This window comes from Cheilinus undulatus, linkage group 16 (genome assembly GCF_018320785.1).
Source record: "Cheilinus undulatus linkage group 16, ASM1832078v1, whole genome shotgun sequence".
In the NCBI taxonomy this organism is placed as follows: Eukaryota; Metazoa; Chordata; class Actinopteri; order Labriformes; family Labridae; genus Cheilinus; species Cheilinus undulatus.
The window spans coordinates 21,882,481-21,907,220 of NC_054880.1; the positions used below are offsets into that span (position 1 = coordinate 21,882,481).

The 24,740-nt window shown below is 40.1% G+C and overlaps 1 protein-coding gene across 1 annotated transcript in view; it reads left to right on the top strand.

Moving 5' to 3' along the window:
* Positions 1–24,740, top strand: part of pard6gb (par-6 family cell polarity regulator gamma b) — a 49,911-nt gene that overhangs the window by 8,208 nt on the left and 16,963 nt on the right. Inside the window, exon 2 of the mRNA XM_041807978.1 lies at positions 1,118–1,340. Within this exon, the coding sequence (XP_041663912.1) occupies positions 1,118–1,340 (223 nt within the window). The remainder of the gene's footprint in view (positions 1–1,117; positions 1,341–24,740) is intronic.

Genomic DNA, 24,740 nt, shown 5'->3' on the forward strand with positions numbered 1-24,740 from the left:
GTAAAACACAGCAAAGGTAGCTGGTAAGCCTAGCCCAGCATAAAGCAAGAGAAGATGGCTAGCTAGCGTGATAGCTGCGGTGCTGTGCAAATTAAATACTCTGGTATTATAGCACTGTGGTTGGTTAAAGATGTTGTTGCACAAAGGTTTAGTGGCTTTTTGAAAGACCCATGCTAGCTAGTTCCCTTTTAAGCCTTTGTATCTATTCTTAATTGCTATCTTGCTAGCTTTAGCTTCTCAGTTTCAGCAGCCTGCATACATGACAGTGGTGCTCATCTTCTTCTGAATGTACTGTACATCAACCTAAAATATGTCCTCTGTTTTTTAAATGCAGACATCACACACTTACTCCCTACTCCTTGTTCACCTTACAGTAAGCTGTAGTGGACTATGTAGCGTATTTATCAGCACAATGAAAAAAACAACGTTTTTTTGACTACTCTAGCTGCCAATAACGACGTCATTGCTGTCACACATTTAGAACCTGTAGCAACAACTTCTCATCTGTGACAACAGCTGAGGATCGAAAATAAGAGCTGATTCGTCAGAAAAAAATGAAGGTTGAATAAAGTTTGTTAAATGCAGTGCTGCAATGAGTAATAGTTTTTGATCATTGTGATCTCGGTATCAACCAAAATAACTGTTTTGATTGCCATGACTGAGCAGCCTTAGTATTGTATGTTTTGTTCTGTTTGTGCTAGAGTCAAAACACCTCAAGTTTTCTTTTTTCTCTAGTCAAAACTAGAAAAGCAGCGAAGTCTCACATTTGAAAACCTTGAATCATGAAATGTTTGACTGGTAGAGTGTTTGTTTGCAGCTCTAGTTTTGACATTTGTCTGAAAGAGAGTGTACAAAGCAAATATTTGAAAAACAATGCTGCTTTAGCAGCATTCAAACCAGTTGTGCAAAGGGTTGCAGCAAATTCAGTGTTTATTTTTTCTGGGTACCACTTTCCCCTGTGCCAAATTTAAAACAGGGTCATGACCACAGCTCTGTTAGTTTATGTTTGCCAGTCGGATGGTTTAGATAAGTACACAGCGTCCAGCATCCCCTGTGTTTTCCTCTTCCTGTTTGGTGTTTGAATGTTCTTTTTGATGGCCTTTCTCTGTGTCCGCAGTACGGGGCTGAATTTCGCCGCTTTTCTGTGGACCGGGTCAAGCCTGGCAAGTTTGAGGAGTTTTACAAGCTCATCCTGCGCATTCACCGCATTGCCAATATGGAGGTGATGATCGGCTACGCTGACATCCACGGGGATTTGCTGCCGATTAATAATGACGACAACTTCTGCAAGGCGGTGTCGACAGCTCACCCACTGCTCAGGATCTTCATACAGAGACAAGGTAAGATATCTGAAAAGCATTAAAGATATTTTTGGTTTTCACAGAAATCAATCTATTAAGTTTTGTATATCGTACCAGATCCCAATGAAAGTGGACATTTAGAGCAGGAGTATACTATATTATATGTAATACAATAAAGAAACCTAACATTCATCCACCATTGAGCAAAGAAAAAACTCCTAAATAGACGGAAACCTTGATTAGCGAGCAGCCATCTGCCACAACCAGATGGGCTGAGAAAGTGTGATAAATAAACTCAGTTTCATGAGAAATGTCTCTCAAATCATGCAAGCATAGATTTATGTTGGATGGATATTGGTTTTTTAAATTTCCTTCAGCTGGTTAACCTATAAAACGATCATCTTTTGCAACAACTTGGTCCTGGGCTGGAAGTATTTCGCTGACTCAAAATGAAGTTTACCCACAGAATATTTCCTCATCCAATTATCCCTTTCCTCCCACTATGGGAACTTGAGTCTGTTTTGTTTACTTCAAGCAAGGCTTTCTGTGTGTGTGTGTTTGTGTGTTTCCTGCCCTCTTATTGGCTGGATCAGTCTCAGTCTGTGGCTGTCTGTCTGCCTGGCTAAGTCCTGCATCTTATCCAAAGGAAGAGCTCGCAGGCAGATGATCGCACACACAAACAAAACGTACGTACACACACTGGCCGGTGCCTCTGCAGCCCCATAGAAATCAGGTCATTGAGCAAAGCCTGTATCCCAGCATACCAGACATTACTGCGAGACAAAAGATCTGCATGAAAGAGAGGCTCCTGACTGAGCTCCCTCCGTTGCTGCGTGTGTGTGTGTGTATGACTGAGTGTATTTGTTCAAAGACAACACCACGGTACCCTGAATGGGAGCCAGTCCTCGTCTCTCGCTCTCTTTTCTCTCTCTCCCCAACTTTCTCTCATTGATCCAAACTCTGGAGTGGGTCTCGACTGTCTGCCTGGCAGCCAGCAAGCATACCAATGAATCTGTCGCCATTCACATCTATTCACATCCTCAATCCTTCTTGGAATGTCCCTCGCTCGGTTGTGTAATGAACATGTACACTCCAGGGTATTGTTTTAATTGTTGTCCAATAGTTGGAATTCAGCATGGCGGGAGAGTTATCTTGCAGCAGATTTCCATCAAGAAAAAGTTTTGGATATTAAAGAGAGCCTTTATAGCTGTGGTTCTCAGCTGGCCCAGCCTTTAGAAGGACCGCCACCACCTCCTTAATAAGAAATGACAGCCCTTATAGAAAAAAAAATTCAACCACACAAGTTTGTTAAATAAAACTGTAGCATTATGGACCTTAAGTGGAACAAATCATATGATTGAAAAAGAAACAGGGCAAAGCAAACATGTTTAAGAAGCCCAGTGTTACAGGAACTGAAGAACGTGTAATATCTGCAATTACATGTAAAAGGTGGTTGGTTTGGGTTTTTTTTTAACACATTGCAATTAAAATAGTTTTGTCATCCCAGAATAATGACATAAACAAGTTTGGGTCCCAAGAAAACCAAAACGTGCATGACATGGCGGGGTATAACATGACGAGGCATGACGTAATGGTGCATAATATAACTGTATTACATTATGGGGCATAACATGACATTACATACTGAAGCATAAAATTGCACAGCATAACATAAAATAACGAAACATAACATACCATAGCAAACATAACAGGACATGACACGACATTGTATGTCTGCTTTTGGCTTTGTACACCATACAATAATGACCCACGAAGATGCTTCATATCTCACTTACGGGTCCAAACCCAACAGCTGAACCTCTGCTCTGTTGTGTGATTTGCTGTTTTGGAGCTTGTTGAATGGAGCTGAGTTAACCTATCTCATATTGCCTAATAGGAAATCTGCCAATGATGTTGCATGCCAAAGTAGGTGTAAGAATTTTTATTAAAGTATTTTTATACCTTTAAAGCTCATGTGAAGAACTTAAGTTTTGTGGGAATTCAAGCTCCTCCTTTGAACAGATTCCCCTTTATCCCTGTGCCACTTAACCGATTCATGCATAGATGATCCACCACTCATCGTGATTACTTTCTGCATGAAATGTAACAAAAAAGGGTGTTTGTTCAAGTCTGACACCTACCCTGCAGCAGCAGATGTAGGCATTAAAAGTTGCAACATAAATATAATAATCTTCTTCCTGATGTGCTCAATTGCCCTTTGCATGTTATGTAGATACATCACCACTTATTTCATCCTGTTTCATTACCTGTTAAAACCTCCTGACAGGAGCTTTAAATATCACCTGATATGCTTTATCTTTTGGTGCATAGAAAAGGCTCAAATTTAATCTCCAATGTCCTGATTTTTCTTTCTCCTTTTCAATTTTTTCTAAACTGGCATGTTGAGTGTCTGACTGTGCTTTCTTTAGGTAAAGTAACTCCACTTTGCATCTATTTTAGGAAGCTTTTAAGAAAATAATTTAGTGGCGGTGGTAAGCCAACAAGATTTTGACGCAGTTCATTTCATTTTTAGTAGATGATGGCCTTAAAAGATGACTGGACTTATTAAAAATATAGCCTATGCTGTTTCAAACAGACTTTGCTCTCTCCTCATGGTAGTTAATCTTTTCTTTCATGTAAGATTAATGACTTTTGAAATATTAGCAGAAGTTTAGGGATTATGAAAGCTCATCTGTCCTGGGTTTAAAACTTTACAGGAAACTTCGAGCCTGACCATTTAAACTGTTAATGTTTCAGCACTCTCCCACTTTCCTGTCCTACTTTCACTTTCTGAGACTCCAGAATACCTGATAGAAAAACACCATGCTGCACAGACGTAGGAGCTCTTTTTTTGTGTTGTGGTGTAAACACAGCACTGACAGGGTGATGAGCTGCCGGGGAATGTTCTCTGTTGTGACTGATGCTGAGGCAGTCTGAGCATCTTAAGCCTCACTGCGATCTATTGTTACTCACTAGACAAAGAGGTACCTCATGTCTCAGAAGAGCTGCCCTGCAATCACTACAGTGTATGCATGAGAGAGTGTGCATGTGAGCGATAGTGACCGTATCAGTCAGTACCAGCCTGTTAGTACAGGTCACCATGTCTCTTTTCTTTCCCGGTCAGCAGAGCCGGTCAGCAGAGCCGGTCAGCAGAGCCGACCACCCGAGATGAAAGCCTTCACACATGTAAAGACACTGTGAGTCATACTGCACTCACAGTAGGGACATTCAGAGATGTGTAAAGGTCTTTCAAATGGGTATGAAAGCAAGAAAGGGACAAAAGATATCACATTTAAGTGGACCAATTTTCTGAAAACTCAACCCGAAATGTTCTTTTGTCTCTTTTTGACTCACTTTTTGAGCAGAAAGTGTTAAAAGACCCTCTCAAATGCAGAAAAAAAGTTGCAAAACTGCTTTAACCAAGCACATTTTTCTTAAAAAGAGGCTGCCTGTTTGAACAAGCTTTTCAAACCCCCAAGCACATAGATACATTGTACAAAATTAACCGTTTAAAGGCGACCGCTGCAACATGGCCCGTGTGTGTTTTGTCCATCTAACAATAGGTTTTCTAACCTGTCTCTTTTATCCACCTGACATCCCCCTTCTGGGCTTACATCCCCATTGTCGCTTTGATCACCTGAGCACGTGCAGCAGTTGTGAGCAACCACAACAGCAATCATCCTGCTGAAGATACCCGTTGCTCTCTGTAGGAGAATAACAGCAGCTTGTTTAATGATGGTGTACAGAAGAGAGCATTGTTGTTGGTTGTTCCTAATAGTACACAAAACGCACAGTATTTTTCTTCTGTCAGAAGAAGAGGAAGCAGAAGAGTAACAGCTGTATTGTTTTGTTTGTTGTTTTGATCCAGGAAGTCAATCATATTTTGAATTATGTAAGGATTGTGTCGCTCATGAAGGAAACAAAAGCATTTTTTGCATGACTTATTTTATTGCCAAGTCTCAATCTCCACCCTAGAACCAAATAACTTCACCATCACAAACTGTAATGGCATCTATCATAACATCACAGTTGCCTGGAAACAATATGCGGTATTTACCAGAGGGGAAAAAGACTTCCTCTTGTATCTGCTTATATAATTTCCATTATAGGTTTATTTTTTTCCTTTAAAGAAACTAGCAAACTATAATCTTTTATGAACATTTTGATAAAGAAAATTGTCCACAAACATGCTATAAACAACCACAAATCGATAACCAACATGTCAATTACTAGTAAACTTATTCGCGTTCCAAATTTAGGATTTTTTGCATTCTAGATAGAATACATCTTTGATTTATTTGCACATTTGTTTGTTTGTTTTACATCATTTAAGCATGGGGGAAGAATCAACTTATTGATGGAAGTATGCCAAATGTAAAAGCAAGACTGATTGTGTGTCAAGAAGTAAAATACCACCTTGTTTTCCTCCTGATTTTGTCCCTGAATATGCTGTTTGACTCCTAGGTCAAAGCCCAGCTCAGACATTGTTGAGCATGCACAGAACTCTTTGGTCAGTTTGGGGCTGACTGAGTTGCAAGAAAAAATTGACCCCCAACCACATTATTTTGAAGTCCAGTTTCAGTCCGGCATATACAGTACTGTGCAGAACTTTTAGGCTTACGGGCCAAAAAATTGATGCTGAAGGTAAGGCGCAGATAAGTTGAGTAAAACTACCTAAGGGAACCAACAGGCAGGGAGGAGGATTGACACAACCCTGGTTGTGCTATGGATGTCCTTGCGTATTACCAGGGACATGGGAAAATAATCTGTTTTAAAAAATAACAAAGTCCACACCTTTAGGGCAGAATAAGGGGTGGATTTAGTGACTTAGCATTGCCCAGGGCAGTGGTTCCCAACTGGTCTAGCATCAGGACCGAGCACCACCTCTTTAACGACAAATAATGACAGAAATTTCTTACATTTTTCAGTCAAACCCAGATTTTTTAAAATAAAAAGTGGTGCGGTTTGGAGCATTGATAGGACCAAGAGATGGAAATATAGCCTTAAAAAAAGTGCATCGCAGACTTTTTGCTACATATTTTCAATCATGTCTGTGACCCACTGAAAATGACTACCCTGTCTCGGTGGGTGGTATGGTCGAGATGAGCCTCTGGTCATGCTGTGAATGTCCCAAGAGCCTAAAAAACCACCAGACGTCAGGCGTATTACCAGCAGGGAAAAGGCCTGGATAAAAGAGATGCCGTCGAGCCTGACCTTGGCTGCCAAATGACAGGTGTGTGGACATGTTTCCCCCCTCCATTCCCGGGTTGTGGCACATCAGGCCCGGCGATGAATCCTTAGCAACCTACATGCCATTACAAGTTCAATCCCCTTGCCTCAACCCAATAATGCAAAACTCACAGTACAAAGGGTGATGATATCATCTTTAAATCATCCCTTTAAAAGTGTCTTGTTTTTTTCATGTTTGTGTTGCTTCTTTCTCAGTCACCAAAAAAGTAGCTGTTCTAGTTTAAAATCTCCAACTTAAACTGCCTCACTCGAGGTTGTTTGCTTTCATTCAAAGTTATACCTTATTGGCGCAGATGGTTGAGTGGTTTAAGGTGCGCACCATGTACACGGGTGGCCCGGGTTCGAATCCGTGGCCCTTTACTGCATGTCTCTGCCCACTTTCTTCCCTGTGTCCGAGTCTATCCACTGTCCTCCTCGCTCTAATAAAGGCACGAAAAGGCCCAAAAATAAATCTGAGAAAAAAGAAAAAAAATGTTGTACCTTATTCAGAAAGCAGACAGCAGTGCTTAACTTATTGCATTTTTAGTGATTAAATATGTAGTAATATACCATACAAAATGCTATGAAACTTTTGGGTCAACAGTGGTAAATAAAATTCTTGCTAAATTGTTTGCATAATGACTGAAACCACAGTCGGACTGATTGTATCATAATGATTTACACAAATTAAATGAAGAGACGGCTGGTCACGGACCACAGAGCAGTGCAGGAATGTTAAAGTGGGATGAATAACTATGTTGGTTGTTGAGTGACTGCTATGTAAATAACATTAGGGGACTGAAGTGTGTGCAGTAGAGTGTGCAGAGGGTTTAAACGATTTTAAAGAGTAGTTTAAGAAGGCAACAGAAAGGGTTAGAGAGACATATTTTGTCCCTTACTCCTAGTAGCATTAAATGTGTTAAATCAGATGCAACATGTGATAAGAAGTTAAATAAATGAGAGTATTACATGAAAATTTAACCACACAGATTTAAAACAAAGTTGGTGTTGCAACCTTCACTGCTTTATTTCAAGCTTTAAAAAATGTGTTCTGCAGACAATCTCAAACCTGTGGTGACAAATACCAAAGTGTAGATAGAGCCAGTGGGGGGAGGGTCGTCGCTCCACAGAGGGAAGTTTTGTACTGGGACACTTCAACATTTCTCACAAATGGGAGGAGGGGGAGGGGCAGGCGAGCGATGGGAAGAAATGGGACGCATCAAAATGTTTGAGCGCTGGAGTGGAGGTGGACTCCCTGTTCTTTCCAGTGTGTGGGCGTGTGATTTTCGCCATTCAGTCTTGTGTGTTGGACCGATCGCTGATGTGGAATAAGGGTCATCTGTGCGTTTGAGTTGCTACAGATTGGATAAAATGTAGTTTATCTCCTCTATCATAGGGTTGTCATGGTACCAGAACTTTAAACTTACAAATGGGACTTGAAAAATATAACTATCAGGCACCAAATATTGGGTCATATTTTGTTTTAATTGCCAAAAAATGCTCTTGCATACTGTCTAGATTGCAGAACATTAACAATGTGTTGGTGAAACTGTGCTCTCTTTTGAACATGCTTTAAGATATGTTGAACATCCTCCGCTAGATTGTGTGACATTTTGCTAAATCTTTATCTAAAGTCGATCCTGGAAATAACTGTTCATTCATACTGTATCTTGATTTTTGTTGCAAATCATGCAAATTAGGTTAGATAAGAGGAAAACTGCTGGTGCTGTCAGAAGTACTTTTGGCCTTGATAACCCCCCCCCCAGTTCTTGGATTTCCACATTTCACCAACACATTTTTCTGTAATTAGATGGGGAAATATAAACGTTAATGTTTTGCAAACAAATGAAAAGAAACGACAGGGTAGAATTATCTTTTCCCAGCAAGCCATTTGTGCAGTAGATGAGTGCTTGGAAATGAAGGCTATTAATGCACCAAAAGGCTTTGAAGCTTAGAAACTTTGGTGTCGGTGCATTCATAGCAACTAATTTTCCGTGCTACACTAATGTCTAAAACAATCCTGATGAAAGTCTGTTTTGCTCGTGTAAGCAAAGCTGAGAAAATGTAGGGTTTGAATAAGGTTGTACATATTGACTTAACTGTAAGTCGTAGCTGTAATTATTCTAATAGTAGACAAAAAAAAGAGCCTCGGTCCAAACATAGCACAGATTTGTTTTCCAAAGTTGTTAAGGGGAAATCTTGTTGTTTTTGTGGACAGTGCCAGTGGCCAGCTCACAGACTAAACTTTCAACAGAGAGAAGAGACCCCTTTGAGGGGCTAAAAGTTTAAATAAATAGAGCAGAAGAGGTAGGCCAAGGTCAAGCTGGCGGGGCGTCGCATCTAACATGCTGAGCTTGGTGGATCACACCTGTGAAAACTCAAAGGGTGAGATATCAACATCAGTGAACCAAAGAGAGGAAAACTAAAACTCCAGTCAGAGCTGAAGGGTGTTTGGATCTAGAGATGCTTGGAACAGCTAACGTTATTATGTTTCAATCACTGTGATGGCCATGTGTATTTTTTACATTCCTCATTGGGCTTTTTTTTCTTTTTGTATGAGTTAAAAATAAATGTATTGTTTACAGAACAACATTTGGCAGGCTGTGCATAGAGAGGTATTGTTTACAGTCAGTGATTTAGGTCGTAGAATGGAAAACTTGATACAGCAGGTTAAATATGCACAAGCAACAGTCCCTCATGTATTTCAGTGTTTTAGCAATGCCTTGCTTTGTCCCCCACTTTTGCAGCAACATCCATACTGAAGGTGAATTATCACAAAAACGTAAATGTCACGCCTTCTGTTTCCTCATCTGCTATTCACAAGTTGTCCTTTTTACATCATGATCCACCTCTTGAGTCCCCCACCCCCACCCTGCCCTTCAGGGAAAGTCCCCTGTTGTGAGGTGCATATGTCAACAGGCAACTCGAGGAGATTTCAGAGCAGCTTGTCCTGAAATTTTCTTGAAATGTTAGCATATGCATGAGTGCTAAAGGCACTCTGGTCACCCATCAGACACTCAAAACAACTATAAATCTTTCCAGATTTCTTAATGTAATTTGGTTATTTATTCCATCTGCCCTTTCATTCATGAAATCAAATAGTCTGAAAGCTGTCAGAGATCACATGAGACAAAATAAAGAAACGTGGTGCCGTAAAAGTCTGTGAAACAGAAGCTGCTCTCATGGCTAATATCCAGGGCCTGAAAGGGTTTGAAGAGAAATGCTGAAATGCAGACAGCTTGTTTTTGTCTGGTGTCTGTTTTTGCTTAAATTGTCATAGCATCGTATTTCCTTTCAGAACAGAATTGCAAGCAGACATCTAAAACTAGCGAAACTGATGTCAAACTTGAAGCTAGAATTGCGGTGCCTGATTTTTAACAACTTGTTCCTAATGCATTAGCTGTTGCTTATTAATGGTCCTACTAACCATAGGCCTGGTCTACCTTGTCCCACTAGTGCATACCTGCTAGTATTCTTATTAAGGACACACAGGTTTAAGCATTTTCTTCTCTTTGGTTTCTGAAATCTTAACATCTCTTTGCAGTTCTTATGTCTACATTAGCCTTGTGTTACATGTTAGGAATGAATAAATGCAACTAATAGCATAAAACAGACACTTTAAAACTATATAAGAACTGAATTGGTAGCAAAATAGTCTGACTGACAAAATAACAAGACGTCAACACCAATATTGGTGATAAGATCGAATAGATTTCATGTTAACATACATTTATCACATTACATATCACAGATTTAATATACCCATAAAAAAGGAGAGTACATATTAGACTGTATAGATCCACAGTCTCTGTTATGTTTCCCTCTGTGTGCTGCTGTAACGACTGGCTGCAGAAACCCCGTCAGCACATCTGGCCACTCTCACACTACAGCCAGAGGGCTTCTGAGAACACGTGCCTATTGTGTGTCAGTGTGTATTTGTGCATATTTTTGCCCACATGTCCTGCTCACTAGCTGGGATTCTGAATCATATGTGTCAACATGCCAGTGCTCAGTCATGGTAGCTGCAGGTTAAAGCTTTGACCCCCTTAGCGTTTGATCCATGTGGACTAGAGGAAGAGCCTCCTCAGTAATTAGCCTGGGCTCTTTTATCCCGTCAGACCCCACAAAGCTGATTTAGTCCTCAGAGAGTGGATTAGGACAGATCTCTTGATTAGTGCAGATGATTTAGAACTAATTCATGTGTTGGTGCAGCTTTTTGTGCTGCTCACTCATTTCTTGTGTGCTGTTTGCTGGATTATAAACCTGCATGCCAGGCATAGAATCGAAAGCCGAAACCATCCTTTTCCTCATTCCAGCAGATCTATTTTAGTCGTAGAAAGGCTCTGCCTTATTCCACTGCCTTAGTGTGCTTTTATGCCCGTCTTTACACAACACCAGAGTCATTGGGAGAGGGTTTTTGTGTGGTCTGTTGTGCTGTTGTCTTTGTGCTTGGTACTAGAGTGCGGCCCTAGGCTGGGATAGTTGAGTGCAAGGGAATGCTATAAAACACTGGTTCTCAAATTGTCAGTTATCAGGACCCACCACTGCCTCTTCAGGAGATATCATGACCCAATTTTTTTTTTTGAAGATTTGGCCACTTAAATTTGTTTTATCTAAAATGTTTTTGTTTGGAGTGAAGAAGAAAATACTATTAAAAGTATGCTTACATTTAATTTAGACTGCCTTTTATTATGATATTATGGAAATTGGTGCTTTCTTGAAGATCCATTTTCTATACTGATTATCCCGCTAGGGGTCGGGGGGGGGGGGCTGGCTAGAGAACATGCAAACTCCGCACAGCAAGGCCTTGACTGGAAAGTGAACCAGGGACCTTCTTGCTTTAAGGCAACAGCGCTAACCCCTGCACCGCCGTGCAGCCCTCTTTCTTGAAGATCTACTTCACTACAATCTGCACACTGGTTTGTCTCAATACCGGTACTGGTTTTAAACTTGGTAAAAATCAAATATCATACTTGGTTGGTTAATCATAACAACAAAAATAGAAGTCCTAAGCACCCAGTATCGGGTAGTTTATTGATTGTAAAAAAAAACAAAAAAACGCAAACAACCCTTGACATTTAACAATGGTAAATAAAAAATAATGTGAATATAAAAATGCAAATGCAATGTAAATATAAGAGTGTTTTTTTATTTCAGGTTGCATAGTCATCTTGCTCAACATAAGAAAAGCCAGAAGTAGAATGCACTCTCTGCTGGTTAAAAAGAGACGCTTGCTATATGTATTTTGCCTCATTAATTTAAAATGTCCATATTTATTTAGACTTGTATAATAAAGTATCAGTACATCCCTAGAGCACTCTGTATCTATAGGCGTGTTTTGTTTTTTTTTTTATAAATTAAAATATGGCTGAGAATCGGACGTTTTTTGATGCATTGTTACTTTTCTGATGGAATCAATCATTAGAATGACAAAGATTGTATTGTTTTCAAATGTGTGGTATCAAAAAGGCTTCAAAAATTAAAGATTTTGACAGTTGTCCTGCCTACTTCAGCTCAGAGAAGAAGACAGTGGCTGTCATTTACAGCCTCACTCTGTTTTTTCCTAGTCTTTGTTTTCTTTGTTGCATCTCCACCCTGCAAGGATTTCTTCTTTCATGTGGTAAAAGTGTACAGTGCCTGCCAAAGAGGATGTCACCCAAAAAAAACAGTGCAACCCGTCAGCTAGATGAATGCTTTTTTGAGGTAGATTCTTATCCCGATCCTTGTTCTCTTCGCATTATATGACTCAGTTGTCAAGGCCAAAGTGGGAAAAAACCAAGGCAGACAGTGGGGAGTCAGCCTGACAGTGAGAAAGACAGACAGGCAGAGGAAAGGAGGGAGGGAGAGGGGAGGGCAGGTTGAGTCCACCTCCATCCTGTGGTCTGGCTTCTCCTCCTCTTCTTGTTGCAGTCTGAGCCAGCAGAAATCAGGGATTTTCTTGGGAAAGCTCGTGCAGACAGAGGTGGCAGAAGCAAATCTGTTGTACTGCAAAAAAAAAGACAAAAAAGCCTTTTATTAGAGCCTTTTGTAAGCACAAGAGAGACACTTTGATGGCACATCTGGGTCACATTGAGAGGACAGCAGCATGAGAAAACACTCTGCCTTTGACAAGTAGCTTCTCTCAGGCTAGTGAGGTGTTCAGGGCCTGGGCCAGCATTGGAAATTTTTCCCACTTGCTGTGAGTCCACGTGTGAGTAAAAATAAATCCCTCATCTGTGCTGGGAAAGCTTTCTCTGCCGTAAAACCCTTTTTAAGTTGGTGTGTGTGGGCTTCTCAATAAAAACCTGTGTGGCCTTTTCTCTGCGTGTCTGCAGACAAAGCCAGCCACCGTTGGAGTGTGATGGAGATGCCTGGTGCCTGCCGGGAATGGGACAGAGCTGCAACAGCCATGTCCGATGGGAAACACCCTGTCTTTGTGCCTGTGACTGTGAAGCTGCTGCAGACCAGCATGGATGGGGCCATAAATAATGTCAAGCTAGCTCTGAAAGGGGCAAATCAAAACCCCTGCGTAACATGCAGTCTGATCAAGCATACACATTCACACTCACTTGGTTTCACCACAGCCTATTTAAACATGTGTTTGCAAACTTTAGGAGTATTGCATGACTGAAGCACTGCAGACGTGATTGCTTTCAAGTCACACGTGTTTGTATGCGTCACAAATCACAGCGGATGCACAAACCAGGCCCTACCCTTCTGTTGTCGAGGCGTGGGAGGGGAGGCCCTGTGTTCTAATTAAACTTGTAAGGGGCTGTTGTTTGGCGAAACTATATTGGTGTTTGTGTTTCCTAAGTCCCTGCTTTCATTTTGGTTTTACGACCTCGCTTTGAACTGCGTCTCCCCCTCGCTCCTCCACAATGAAGTTTCCAGACTTTGTGGGGCAGCAGTGTCTCTGACAGGCAACATCTTTTGTTCCTTTTTAGCCAACATTTTATGGATTTCTTTTAAAAATTCTCAACCCAGGAGTCAACAAAGTCGTGCTTTTGATTTGTAGAAATTTCACCCTTCTGACAAAATGCCCTCTCCATTGTTTGACGTGCAAATTTCCTGAAGGATGCAGCTGATTTGCAGTACTTCATGTTAGGTTAGAGGAACTGTAAACACATCTGCTCTCACCCTGATGCACGTTCTGTTATGACCGATCTGATTCTGAAAAAGTCAGTGTGGCTGAGTTCAAATTGACCTCATCCTGCATCAGAAATAACCGGCTCTGAAAGCTGACCGCTGGATGTGATGGATACAGCCAGTCCTTCAGGGACAAACAAACAACTTCCTCAGCCACCACTGCCGCAGCCACGGCCACGGCCACTCCTCAGCTGCAAGAGCCTTCAAAGAGACAAAACAAGCTTCAAATACTTCTGTGCCCTTCTTTCCTTCCATTGGTTTATGGCTTGAAAGAGAAATGAGTTCCTGAGAGATGTTTGAGTTTGAATTTCAAACTGTGTGAGGGTTTTTGTTCCTTCTTTTTGTGAGTATTGTTCATATGTTGTGGTAAGAAGATTTAACTGGTTTTGTTTGGTGGTTTTTCCTGTAATAATTAGATCATAACACCAGGAATGAAAGCATGCTATTATTTCTGCTCTGGGGATGGGCAACTTTTGATTCCAGAGGGCCAAATAGTTACAAATTGTAGGAACTTGTAAAACAATTAGCATCTCATAGAGACAAATGAATAGTTTTCATCAAAATTTATTACACCCACACTGATGTTTTTAACCTCAAATGCAAATATCAATGCCTTGTTTAAACAGCTTAAGACAGTGTAATGACAGTTTAAGTTACTTTCAATGCATTTAACAGCACTGATCCGTTTTTTAATAAATGTATCCATATCAGCACCTTTTTACAAATGACAAAACATGCACCAGTAATCCAAGGTTATCTAACTTTCAAGTGAGCTCTGTTTTGTAATAGTGAAACACATCAACACTCTTTTTATTTACATTCAACACAAAATGATTGCATTCCAGCCACTGCTAAGCTTTGTACAGGTAATAGTTAGGATCTCTGCTGCTTTGCCAGGTAACTTAGCAGAAGAATAAATGACAATATCATCAGCATAAGCTAGAAGCCAGCCCCCAAGCTAGTCAGTATTTTTTTAAAAATTATATTCTTCTTGTCAATGAATATATTATTGGGCATAGTACTAGTACCAGGACATCTGATGCTTACCATACCGAATTACAAGACGGATTTCGGTGCTTCATTTTGGCACCCCAACACAATCCCTGTCACTCAGTAAAAAAAGTGGCCAACTTTTGAAAAAACATTTTTTCTTAAATGTATCGATTAAGGCACTGTTTAGGCACCTGCACCTTTCAAAAAGAACCAGTTTAGCTCTGGTATCTGAAAAAAAAACTCAGAGGATACCCATCCCTTCTCAGGTATATGTCTTTTATGGCAAATTTAGCCTCGTTTTTCCTTCTTGGTTACAAGTTGTTGAAATACAAAACTGGCTTGTAGGCCCAAATAAATGAGGAGTTGGGCCTCAATTAGCCACCACAGTGTAGACTGCTCCCCCCCCCCCCCCGATTTTAACCGTTTTACTTTTTTGTAGCTATTCAATTGAATTTTGCCCTTCTAGTATACATTTAGTTCATTTAAAAGAAATCCTTACAAAAAAGTGGGTATGTACCAGCGTATACCCTGCACTGCACCATGGGTTCTTACACTGTCCCTGGAGGTGGTTAAAGCATACAATTTTTCACAAAGCACCATGTAAAAATTTACCTTTAAGGAGTTTTTGTACACTTTACTTTCACTACAGCACCAATCTCACTTAATAGCAGTTGTTACAATATGATATGTTATGATACAGTATGTTAAAGTATAATGAATACATTACAGTACCTTACATTGTGGTACGTTATGTTTCGATACCTTTATAATATATTTCAGACACTAAAGTTTGATAGCAGCTGTCTTCATCTCTTTAAAAGAGAGCCACACTTTTTTCTTAAAATAAAGAACTGCTATTTTTAGGGATGCACGATATTATCTGTCAGGTATCGGTATTGGCAGATATTATCTTAAAAAGGCAAATATCGGTATCGGCAGATATCAAAATTTCTGCCAGTATTTACATCCGATATTTTGCCTGTGTATTTCAGCATACATTGACTGTAAATTTTGTCTTTATAAATACTAATAAATTAGTGGAGTTTTAGTCTGAACCAACAGATCTGTGTCAGGTGAAGTTGTTTTCTTTATTTATCCTCATTCTTTAAACTTGAAAGTGTTTTTAATAACTAAAAATTGTTTCTTTGGTCATCCTGTAACCTCAAAGTGTCCAAAAGGACTGATATTTTTTGTCCGAAAAGGGTATTTAAATATCAGTACCGGCTAAAATGATTCTGTAAATATTGGCTTATTGGATATCGGCAAAAATCCAATATTGTGCATCCCTAGCTATTTTAAGACTTTCAGGTAATCTCTGCATAGGGATGTCACGATTACAGATTTTCTTTGTGCAATTATTGTCAGAGAAATAATTGCGATTTTACGATGAATTAATTTCACACTACCATGAATAAGTACAATCACATCAACACTCCTTATAGGTCTTGTATTTTAATTTATTTCCATCCTAGGATGCTCTCATAACAAAATAATATATCAACAATGTAAAGTAACCAATAATTACAAGAAAAATGATAATAATCCCATTTGTTTGGACCACTCAAGTGGTCTTAGCTGAGTAGTGTTTGAGTTAAAAAGCTATAATTCAGTCGGCCACATCTATTTTATATCCCTCAAATATAAACACATTCTTCATATTCACAACTGTATTTATTGAAGTTTCTTGTCAAAAACTAAATTTTCCCATATTTATGTGGTATTTTAACACATCATAACATATATAAGACAATTGTCTAATTTACTGAGGTTACCTGAATGCATCATATTTTCCGTCTTCAGCTCTTAAAGTTTGCTAATTAACTTCAATTCTGCCGATTCCACTGCAGATTTCTACACTGGATTAATATTGTTAACAAGCAGGACTAGCTCAAAGTTTTGGAGCACTTTTTAGCATTTATCTGAGCAGCTGAAGAAGGAAACTGTCCTGAAGCAGCTGAAGTGAGGGATATGAACCTTTAACTGCCAGTACTCACTCACAGGCAGCGTCTTTTTTCCTAAAGCCGACAGTTTAAGGTAAATTCTTGTTTGATGTGATGCATGACACTTCTAGTTTATGTTCCCCTTGAAAGAACTGATGTATGTTTTTACACCAGTCTTATCTTAAAATGATGTTACGTCATAGAGCCTGTGAGACTTGATAGCAGTATCGATAAGCGAAAACGTTATTGATTTCTGGTATTTCAAAAACACAGAACCAGTTCCTTATGGACCCGGGTTTTGATCCCCATCCCTAACACTGACAAAACTTAACCCAGTTACTGTTTACCTGTTTGCTAATTACTCTGGCGTACAACGCCGGGTGGTTATCCCTCAGGTGCTGAAGTATTGCCCGATTTCACGGCAACTTTTTTGTGGCATGTTTTACATTTAGGCTGACCATCTTCCACAATGACACCCTGGTCATTTTTTTTTGTATCCAAAAAAATCCCACATGGCTGACTTGAACCGTTTATTCAGAGGGACCGGCTCTTCTCTTCCATGCTGTAGCTTGTTTGGGACTGTGACACGCCTCCGCCTGCAACTGCATGAAGCAACAGGAGGCGGTGACATGCAATGTTGTGTAACTTTGTTTTCGTCCCGGGCGAGTTGCGCTGTTGTACCAATATGGTTTCCAGCATAATCTTTTCTGGAAATTGACGGTATTTAGGAAATGTTACGATTAACTAATCGTAAAGTTTAATACCGCAATTAATTGTGAAAACGGGTAATCGTGCCATCCCTATCTCTGCATGGCCTCCAACACTTTTTTTTAGCATTTTCAGTGGTCCTGCTTTAAAGTGAACAGTTTCCATTGTGAAAGCAATCCAAAGAAGAAGCAAAATCACACATTTTTATCCCCGATATTCTTAGAGTTTAACATCTATCTGCTGGTCAACACATTTTATCAGAGGGGCTGTCCTGAAATGAATTAAAACTCACAGGTGAATGACTATTAAATGTAGGGATGGATTTTCTTTCACACAGGACAGAGACAGTGTATTATGAGAGGCTGAATAAGAGTATGCAGTGGAAAATTCCCAGGCCAAGTTTAGATGGGAGCCTTGAGCAAAGTTGGAGAAGAGGGTGAAGATTTGGGGTTTTGGAGAGTGGGGGAATATGCACGCTGGGTGGATGTTAGTGGGTTTTTTGGAGGGAGGAGTTGCTGGTTTGTGCAGAGACAGCTCGCTGCGAGACTGCTCACTGCAGTTCCTCCTTAATTACAGCTCTACTGTTGGACAAGGCAGGGCATGCTATGTGTGTCAGGCTGGGAAACTAGCACACATTCACACGTGCAAAAAGAATGAACACTAGAGCATGCTTTAGCAGGAGATTTGTGTCCTTCAAGGAATTCATAGTTTTGATTACAGCCTTTATTCAGAATACAGTTTGATATGTCCTTGCAGCTTCTAGATATTTCACATTTGTCATTTATAGATGGAGGATATCATTCAAATACCCTTTATTTGAAGTGTCAATGTGCTATGTTTACTTTCGGTTTTCCATGGAAAAACAACACGTGTTTTTGGCAAAGGCAGGTTGACAAATGCTCCTTAGCTAGCACAACATCAGCCTCATATTGCTTTTGCATAGGGTTATTTTGGGAGTCCATAATTACAAAGGAGGGACTGACTCTGCTTCACGACAACTCGGCCACAGCAAACTCACTCCCCACTGGCTTTAGGCATCCAGCTCACTTTAGGTTAAGTGTATGTAAAAACAGAAACATGCTCAGAGCTCGCCTTGGCTTTTGTAACAAACAAGTGGCAGCCCCCCTTTATACATGAAACCACCCTGAGTATGTTGTGCTGACAGCTGCCGATGCACATGATCTAAATTAAATACAATTCAAACGCAGACATGCTAAACATCCCTTGAAACCAATCAGATGAGCTCAGTGTCATAGCATGTGATGTCATCTCGTTTTTTCCCAGCTCATGAACCCGCTCTGAAGTTCACCGTCCCTGAGGCAAAACCATCCATAACTGAATGTACTTAGCATGAAAGCCTGCTGTAAGGGCTCTGCTTAAACACTTCAGGCACCCTGAGTGAACAGTTAAGGGTCTGAGGCAAACTCCATGTTTTTTTTTTTTTTAAATTTCCCTGACTATTTGCCAAGACTCAACTGATTTGTACAAAAACTTGATTTACTTGATCAGCGTTTCGCAACCTTTTTTCTGTCAAGGTACCCTTTAGAAAAATATAAATAAATAACTCAAGCCACCGCAGTCAAAATGTACAATTAAAAAACAATCATCGTGATGACTGCCAAGGGATTCATGTAGTTATAGAAATTAGAAGGTAAAATGAAATAAGACATTAAGGAGCAGTGTTGTATCTATTTTACATCACTGTGGCCTGCACGGAGATATTGCAGTGCCTTAACTAAAGTGTGTGCTGTATGAAAGCATGGGATTAATCACAACTTAAAATAATCAGGCCCTGTTTATGGACCTTAATTAATCTGGATTAAAGCATTAATGCTGACAGCACTAAAAATTATATGATAAAAGCTGGATGATAAAAGTAAAAGAAAAAAAATTAGTAACCTTCTCCAATGTAGCCATTAAGCCTTGGATTATAAACACCATGGCACCAGGTGAATACACATACGCACTCTTACTCCACATGTGAACAGTTTGCAATCAACTGTAGGTAGCAGAATCATATTTGTGCAAAATCCAGTGTCTTGCAAAGCTCCCGCCTGAACCACTGGGCCTGGTTATAAAGTGACAAGACCAAGCAACGTCGAGTGGCAGTACTCTCGGGCGCGGCAGAGTTGTTACGTTAGCAAGCAGCAACAAGAGGCCGGCACCATTATGGCGGAAGACATTAGCGTGGATGCTGCTAAAGCACCAGTTTTATCAGAACTTGAAGCGGTTCGTCGTTAAAAAAAGAACAAAGAACAGCAGTGGGTTTTTTCTTTTCAAAAACAACAAAAGTCGTGTACTGACATGTCTACAGTCGCCATGGTTCATGTTATGCAGTTCTACAGTATATGGAGTTTATTCCTCGGTAGCTGCGCATGCGCACTTCGGTAGCAGTGACAACATCACGTTTTGTTGCTCTGATTGGCCCGTAAAGATGTGACAGACAGAACATTCATCCAGTCACCCTCCAAGTGTTTTTTCAAAGGCTTTGCCCTTTCCCAAATGCTGTATATCGAAGGTTTCCAAGATGGATGTGTGAAATACAAGCTTGTGTTTCACACATCCATCTGGCATGTCAGGTTAGTGTCCTGCAGCTCATCAGTCATCGTGATTTTTTTTGGCTTCTTTTTGGCTTAAAAAGGCCTGTGCATACGTCATGTTCAGAAGCTGCTGTGTACTTTTCCTCAAAATAGTCTGATCAGATCTGCAGAGGGGGAGTTGGCTGTTTCTTTAGGGTTGTTTACTCTTCTGGTATTCCCATGTGGCCACAGCCACTGCAGTCACTGTGGAAGATATTTATCACTTTTTTATGATGGAAGCTGCCATTGAAAGTGTTTTATATTCTATTTTTCTTCAAATTAGCCCTTTATTATTTTGGCAGTTGTAGGAATTTTAACTTTGTATCAATTCATTTAGCTTTTTATCAGTATTTCATATGCAGAAGCTTGTGTGATACAGCATTTTTAAATGGAGATGTGCAGCAGTAGCAGGTGTGTATGATGTGTGTGTGCTCAAAAAATTAAAAGACCAAACACAGCCGGCTATGAGGCCGAGTCCAACCATATATAGGTCATGGGGCTGAAACAATGAGACAAGCTGTCATGGCCCCTGCAGTATGACAATCGTTGAGCCTGAACTTGCTCTGGAGTGATTTGATTGGCTATATTGTAGCCAAAAGTACTCATGATTGGCCATCTTAAATCAGTGGAGCAGAGTTTGAAGTAAAGCCGTTTCAGACTTCATTTAACATCAAAGTGAACCAGTAAGAGGATTTAAAGCACATGCTACACTTGCAGTTTATCCATGATGTGATCGATTACTGTAGAAGTAGTTTATGCAGCTCTGGTTTTGCTGTTGGTCTCTTTTTGCGTCAAGAAAGAAGTGATTAACTTGGCATTTTTTTCCAATTATTTTTTTTTAGATTTTTGTCTCATAAGGTGCACTTGTTAGAGGTTCACCGTTTTTAGTTATGTTAGATTACATTTAACTCACAATACAAAATGGGGTTTATAATGAGGCTGAGCAGTTAATCAGAATTTAGATTCAATTGCAATATGTCCTGCAATTTTCAAATCAAAGAAGGTGCAATATTTCTTTATTAAAAAATTTTTAATGTGCTAATTTTATTCTAATATATATGACTAGTGGTTTTAAGGCATGTTGTTTTTAAATATTTTTAGCTCTGCTTTTTAATGTTTTTCCTAAGTATTAGTATCAGAAGTTTTTGCACACTCCATTGCACTTTTTGCCTGTGCATTTTTGCATTTTATGATTTTATTGTATGGTATATTTATGTATTCTATTGCATTTTAGTTACTGCCAAAGTTAATTTCTTTAGTGTTTAATGGTTAAAATCCTTTAAGGGAGCTCTTACTTAAGTGTAATTAATCATGTGTGCATTTTCTGTGATGATGGCCTGTCTGAATGTTTTGCTGCTGTAACAAAGCAATTCCCAGAAAATGATTAATAAAGTATCAATCAAACACAATAAATTACAAGACAATAGGGTTCTTTTTCCTAAATCAGGACTGTCATCAGGTCTTGAATTCTTGTGAACTCAAACAAATCAAGCCATTTTAACTACCTTTTTGGTAGTTGGCTATCCTGGGGGTAGCTGATAGCTTGAATTTCATTTGACTGCATGGAAATGATGAGAGAGTGTACCATCTGTGCACGCTTAGAGAGGAAGCATTGCTTTTTTGCAAGTATTCTTCTTTTTTATTGAGATAAATCCTGAATTTGTCATGTGTTTGTTACAAAAGCTGATGTAGCAGTAATGATCAGATCATAATCTATCATGCAGCCCAACTTTAAAACATTTTCACTGACCAAATTTCAACCCAGACCAAATTCTTCCATTAAACATGATATTTATGAGCTCCTGACCACTCACAGTTGTCTAGACGGATAGATACAGTGAGAAGTTGCTGCCCCCTTTCCCACCATACCCTCCCAACTAATACCACCCACAACCCCCTCCCATGCAGACATGTGGGCCACGAGCTGGTGGTCGAATCAGGCCAACTCAGCAGTTCATGATGGGAGAGGAAGGAAAGAGCGTGGAGGAGGGGAGGAACGAGCCCTGACTCTTACCCCTGATATGAAGTGTGTCCTAGAGACACTCTGAAACAATGAGCACTGACAGCTCATGTGGAAACACTCACACAGACAGTTTTGACATTGTGTGAGTGTGTGTTAGAGATAGAGGAGAGGGAGGGATTTGGCTGAAGAGACAAGATGAAAAGTACAAATGGAGTCATTGGAGCAGAGCAGGAGCAGGAAGAAGCTCGGATATGTGTCACCACACACTCAGGAAGTGTTGTGTTATGCTGTGTGCTTGTGTAAGGGAGTGTAATGGTGTGTTCAGGTGCAGGGAGGATGGGACTCAGGCCTGTCCCAGCCTGCAGAGCATTAACCGAGTCACAAAGGGGCGGAACGGGGTGCCTCACCTGGAGGCCAGGAAGGGGATTTTCACTGACCCCTTGTGCATGACTGAATAGGGGTCAATAAGGGAGCTCAGGTTCGGGGCAGGATCCACATACCAGTGCTTGATCTTTTGTACGGACTACAAATGATGATGTCAAAATTTGTCAAAAACACCCAACAAAAGGCTGATATTAATCCAAATTATTATGTTTTTATTGAAAAACATGCACACTTGACTTCCAGAGCTTCTAAACAGACGATTCTGTGTTTTCTGCTTGAATAAGGATAGAAATGATCTCATTCAGCATTTTCTCTGGCTACTTCTAAACCCCGTTGTAACACGATGGATTATTATTCTTGCCTACAGTGTGAATGAGATGAATGTCTCAGGAGGCAGGCTCAAAACAAAGGATCATTTTTCCTGTGGGCTGGTGGAAGACCCTCTCAGCATGGCGTCCTCTCTGAGGCCACAGTCTTCGTCTTTCTCAGGCCGTTTTGTTTCTATAAAGCTGGAAGTAAAATACAAAATGAAATTGAAATTGGCTCCTGTTTACAAAAGGAAATGAGTCCAGTTTCATGTCTGCAAGTACGTTAGCATTCTTGGTTGTCCCTTTTTTTTTTTCTTCTTTTTTACCTGTCTGCTTAAATGTTGCATCCTCCAGGGTTTCTCTTCTGTGCTTTTTGAGACGGAGAGAAGCCGAGGTAATCCTCCTTGTCTGCTTGTTGTCTGCCACCTGCAGCTGATCAAAGATTAGAAAGTGACTTCAGTTCAGGTCAACACCAAAAGGTTGAGGAGGATGAAAGCAGGTCTTGCTGAGTTCACTTCAGGCTTTGACAAAACTTTGAGCTGACCCAGGTCAGACTGAACCGAGTTTTTGAGAGGGCTTTTAGAAATCAGAATAAATTGGTGTAAATGTTAGAACTGGTTTCAATCACCTAAAATTAGGCCTGCATGCTATAAGAAACATGTTATGTGCAACAGAGCTGTTCTTACTGTCCTGACTATATGAACAGGAATGAATAAACAAATATAACAGTGAACATTAACTCTAAATCAGATTTCTATGTCTATCTTTTCGTCACGTTTTATCTGATACCTGTGTTTGACATGACAATCCTGAATCCAAAATAAACTCAAAAAGCTTTTCTATTCCACACCTAAAATGACCAAAAATCCTTCTATTGATTGCCTACTGCCACCTTTAGCTTCATCTGACTGCAACACAGTGCTGTAGACATTAGATCCCAGCCTCCTTACAGTTCAGAGGAGAGAAAATATCTTTTATTTATGTTAGACATGTTTATGATGTGTTTAATGCAAATGATTAAACTCCTTTAAAAATGATATTGAGATTAATTGTACACCCCTACCTCAAATAAGATACACCAATTAAGGGCAAACTCACACAGAACATGTTTAACTCCCACATTGCAGTTTGTTTGATTTGTGTGAGTGTGCGAAACGGTGCTCAGGCATGGTACACTTCCTTGGCCCTGGCGTAGATCAAAATGTGTCAGGAAATGTGTCTGTGTATTTCTCCACCATGCTGACTTTGGGCCCAAGCATCTTGTAAACTGTGTGTGTAGTATTACTAAGTGATGACATATCCATGCTCAGGCACGGTTTGGTTTGGAGCATTGTGAGTGCAGGCCAACAATCCTGCTTCAGCACAGTGCAGTGCAAAGGGCCCTAGTGTAAGTGCACCCTTGCCCCGAAATTCCACCAGGTGTGTGGACGAAGCCAATAGGTTTTTAGTTATAGTCATGAGAGTGCTTCTACTGGCTTTGCTGCATTGCTTCTCTGCCCCGTCACAGCTCCAGCAGCTTGGATCCCTCAGCAGCAAACAGGCAGGACATTTTTTTTGCCGGATGCTCGACCATTGCATATCAATTTAGCACAGAGCAGATCAAGCAAGGCAGGACGTTTCAATGAAACCAAATCAAAATATCTGGTGCTTTAATCTCAGAATAAAATATCCTGCGTTGACACTGGAAAAATGGCACAATGGTCTTCAATAACACCTTACGTCATTTCCTTTACTTTAACGCCACAGCTACTTCAGTCTCTACACTATGGTTTTTACCATGGTTTTTATTGTAAAGCTCCTAAATATCAGGACTCACTCTCTTCATTTTCTCCACTATGAAACAATCTCAACAAGCCTCTTTGAATGAGCCATAATCCCCCCTGCTCACTCCTAAAGTGAGTGTGCATGAATTAATATTCACACAGGACCCATAAACATCTCTCTCTTCATTAAACAATTTGACCATAATCCAATAAGGAGCATTTTTTCAGCCTGAGGCTCATTAAACACAATCTGATGGCTGAAGAGGCTGAACGCTGCCAAGTTTGTTTTTTCGGTTGGTGAGAGGAATAAATTTTGTCCAGAATTGTTATAATATAATTATCATAGCATCTTTTTAGCTGCTTGTTGTATTTAAAACGAAGTATGTCCTTTTTTATCCCTCACTCCTACATACATGTACTTAATGAATCACTTTGACCCTTACAAAC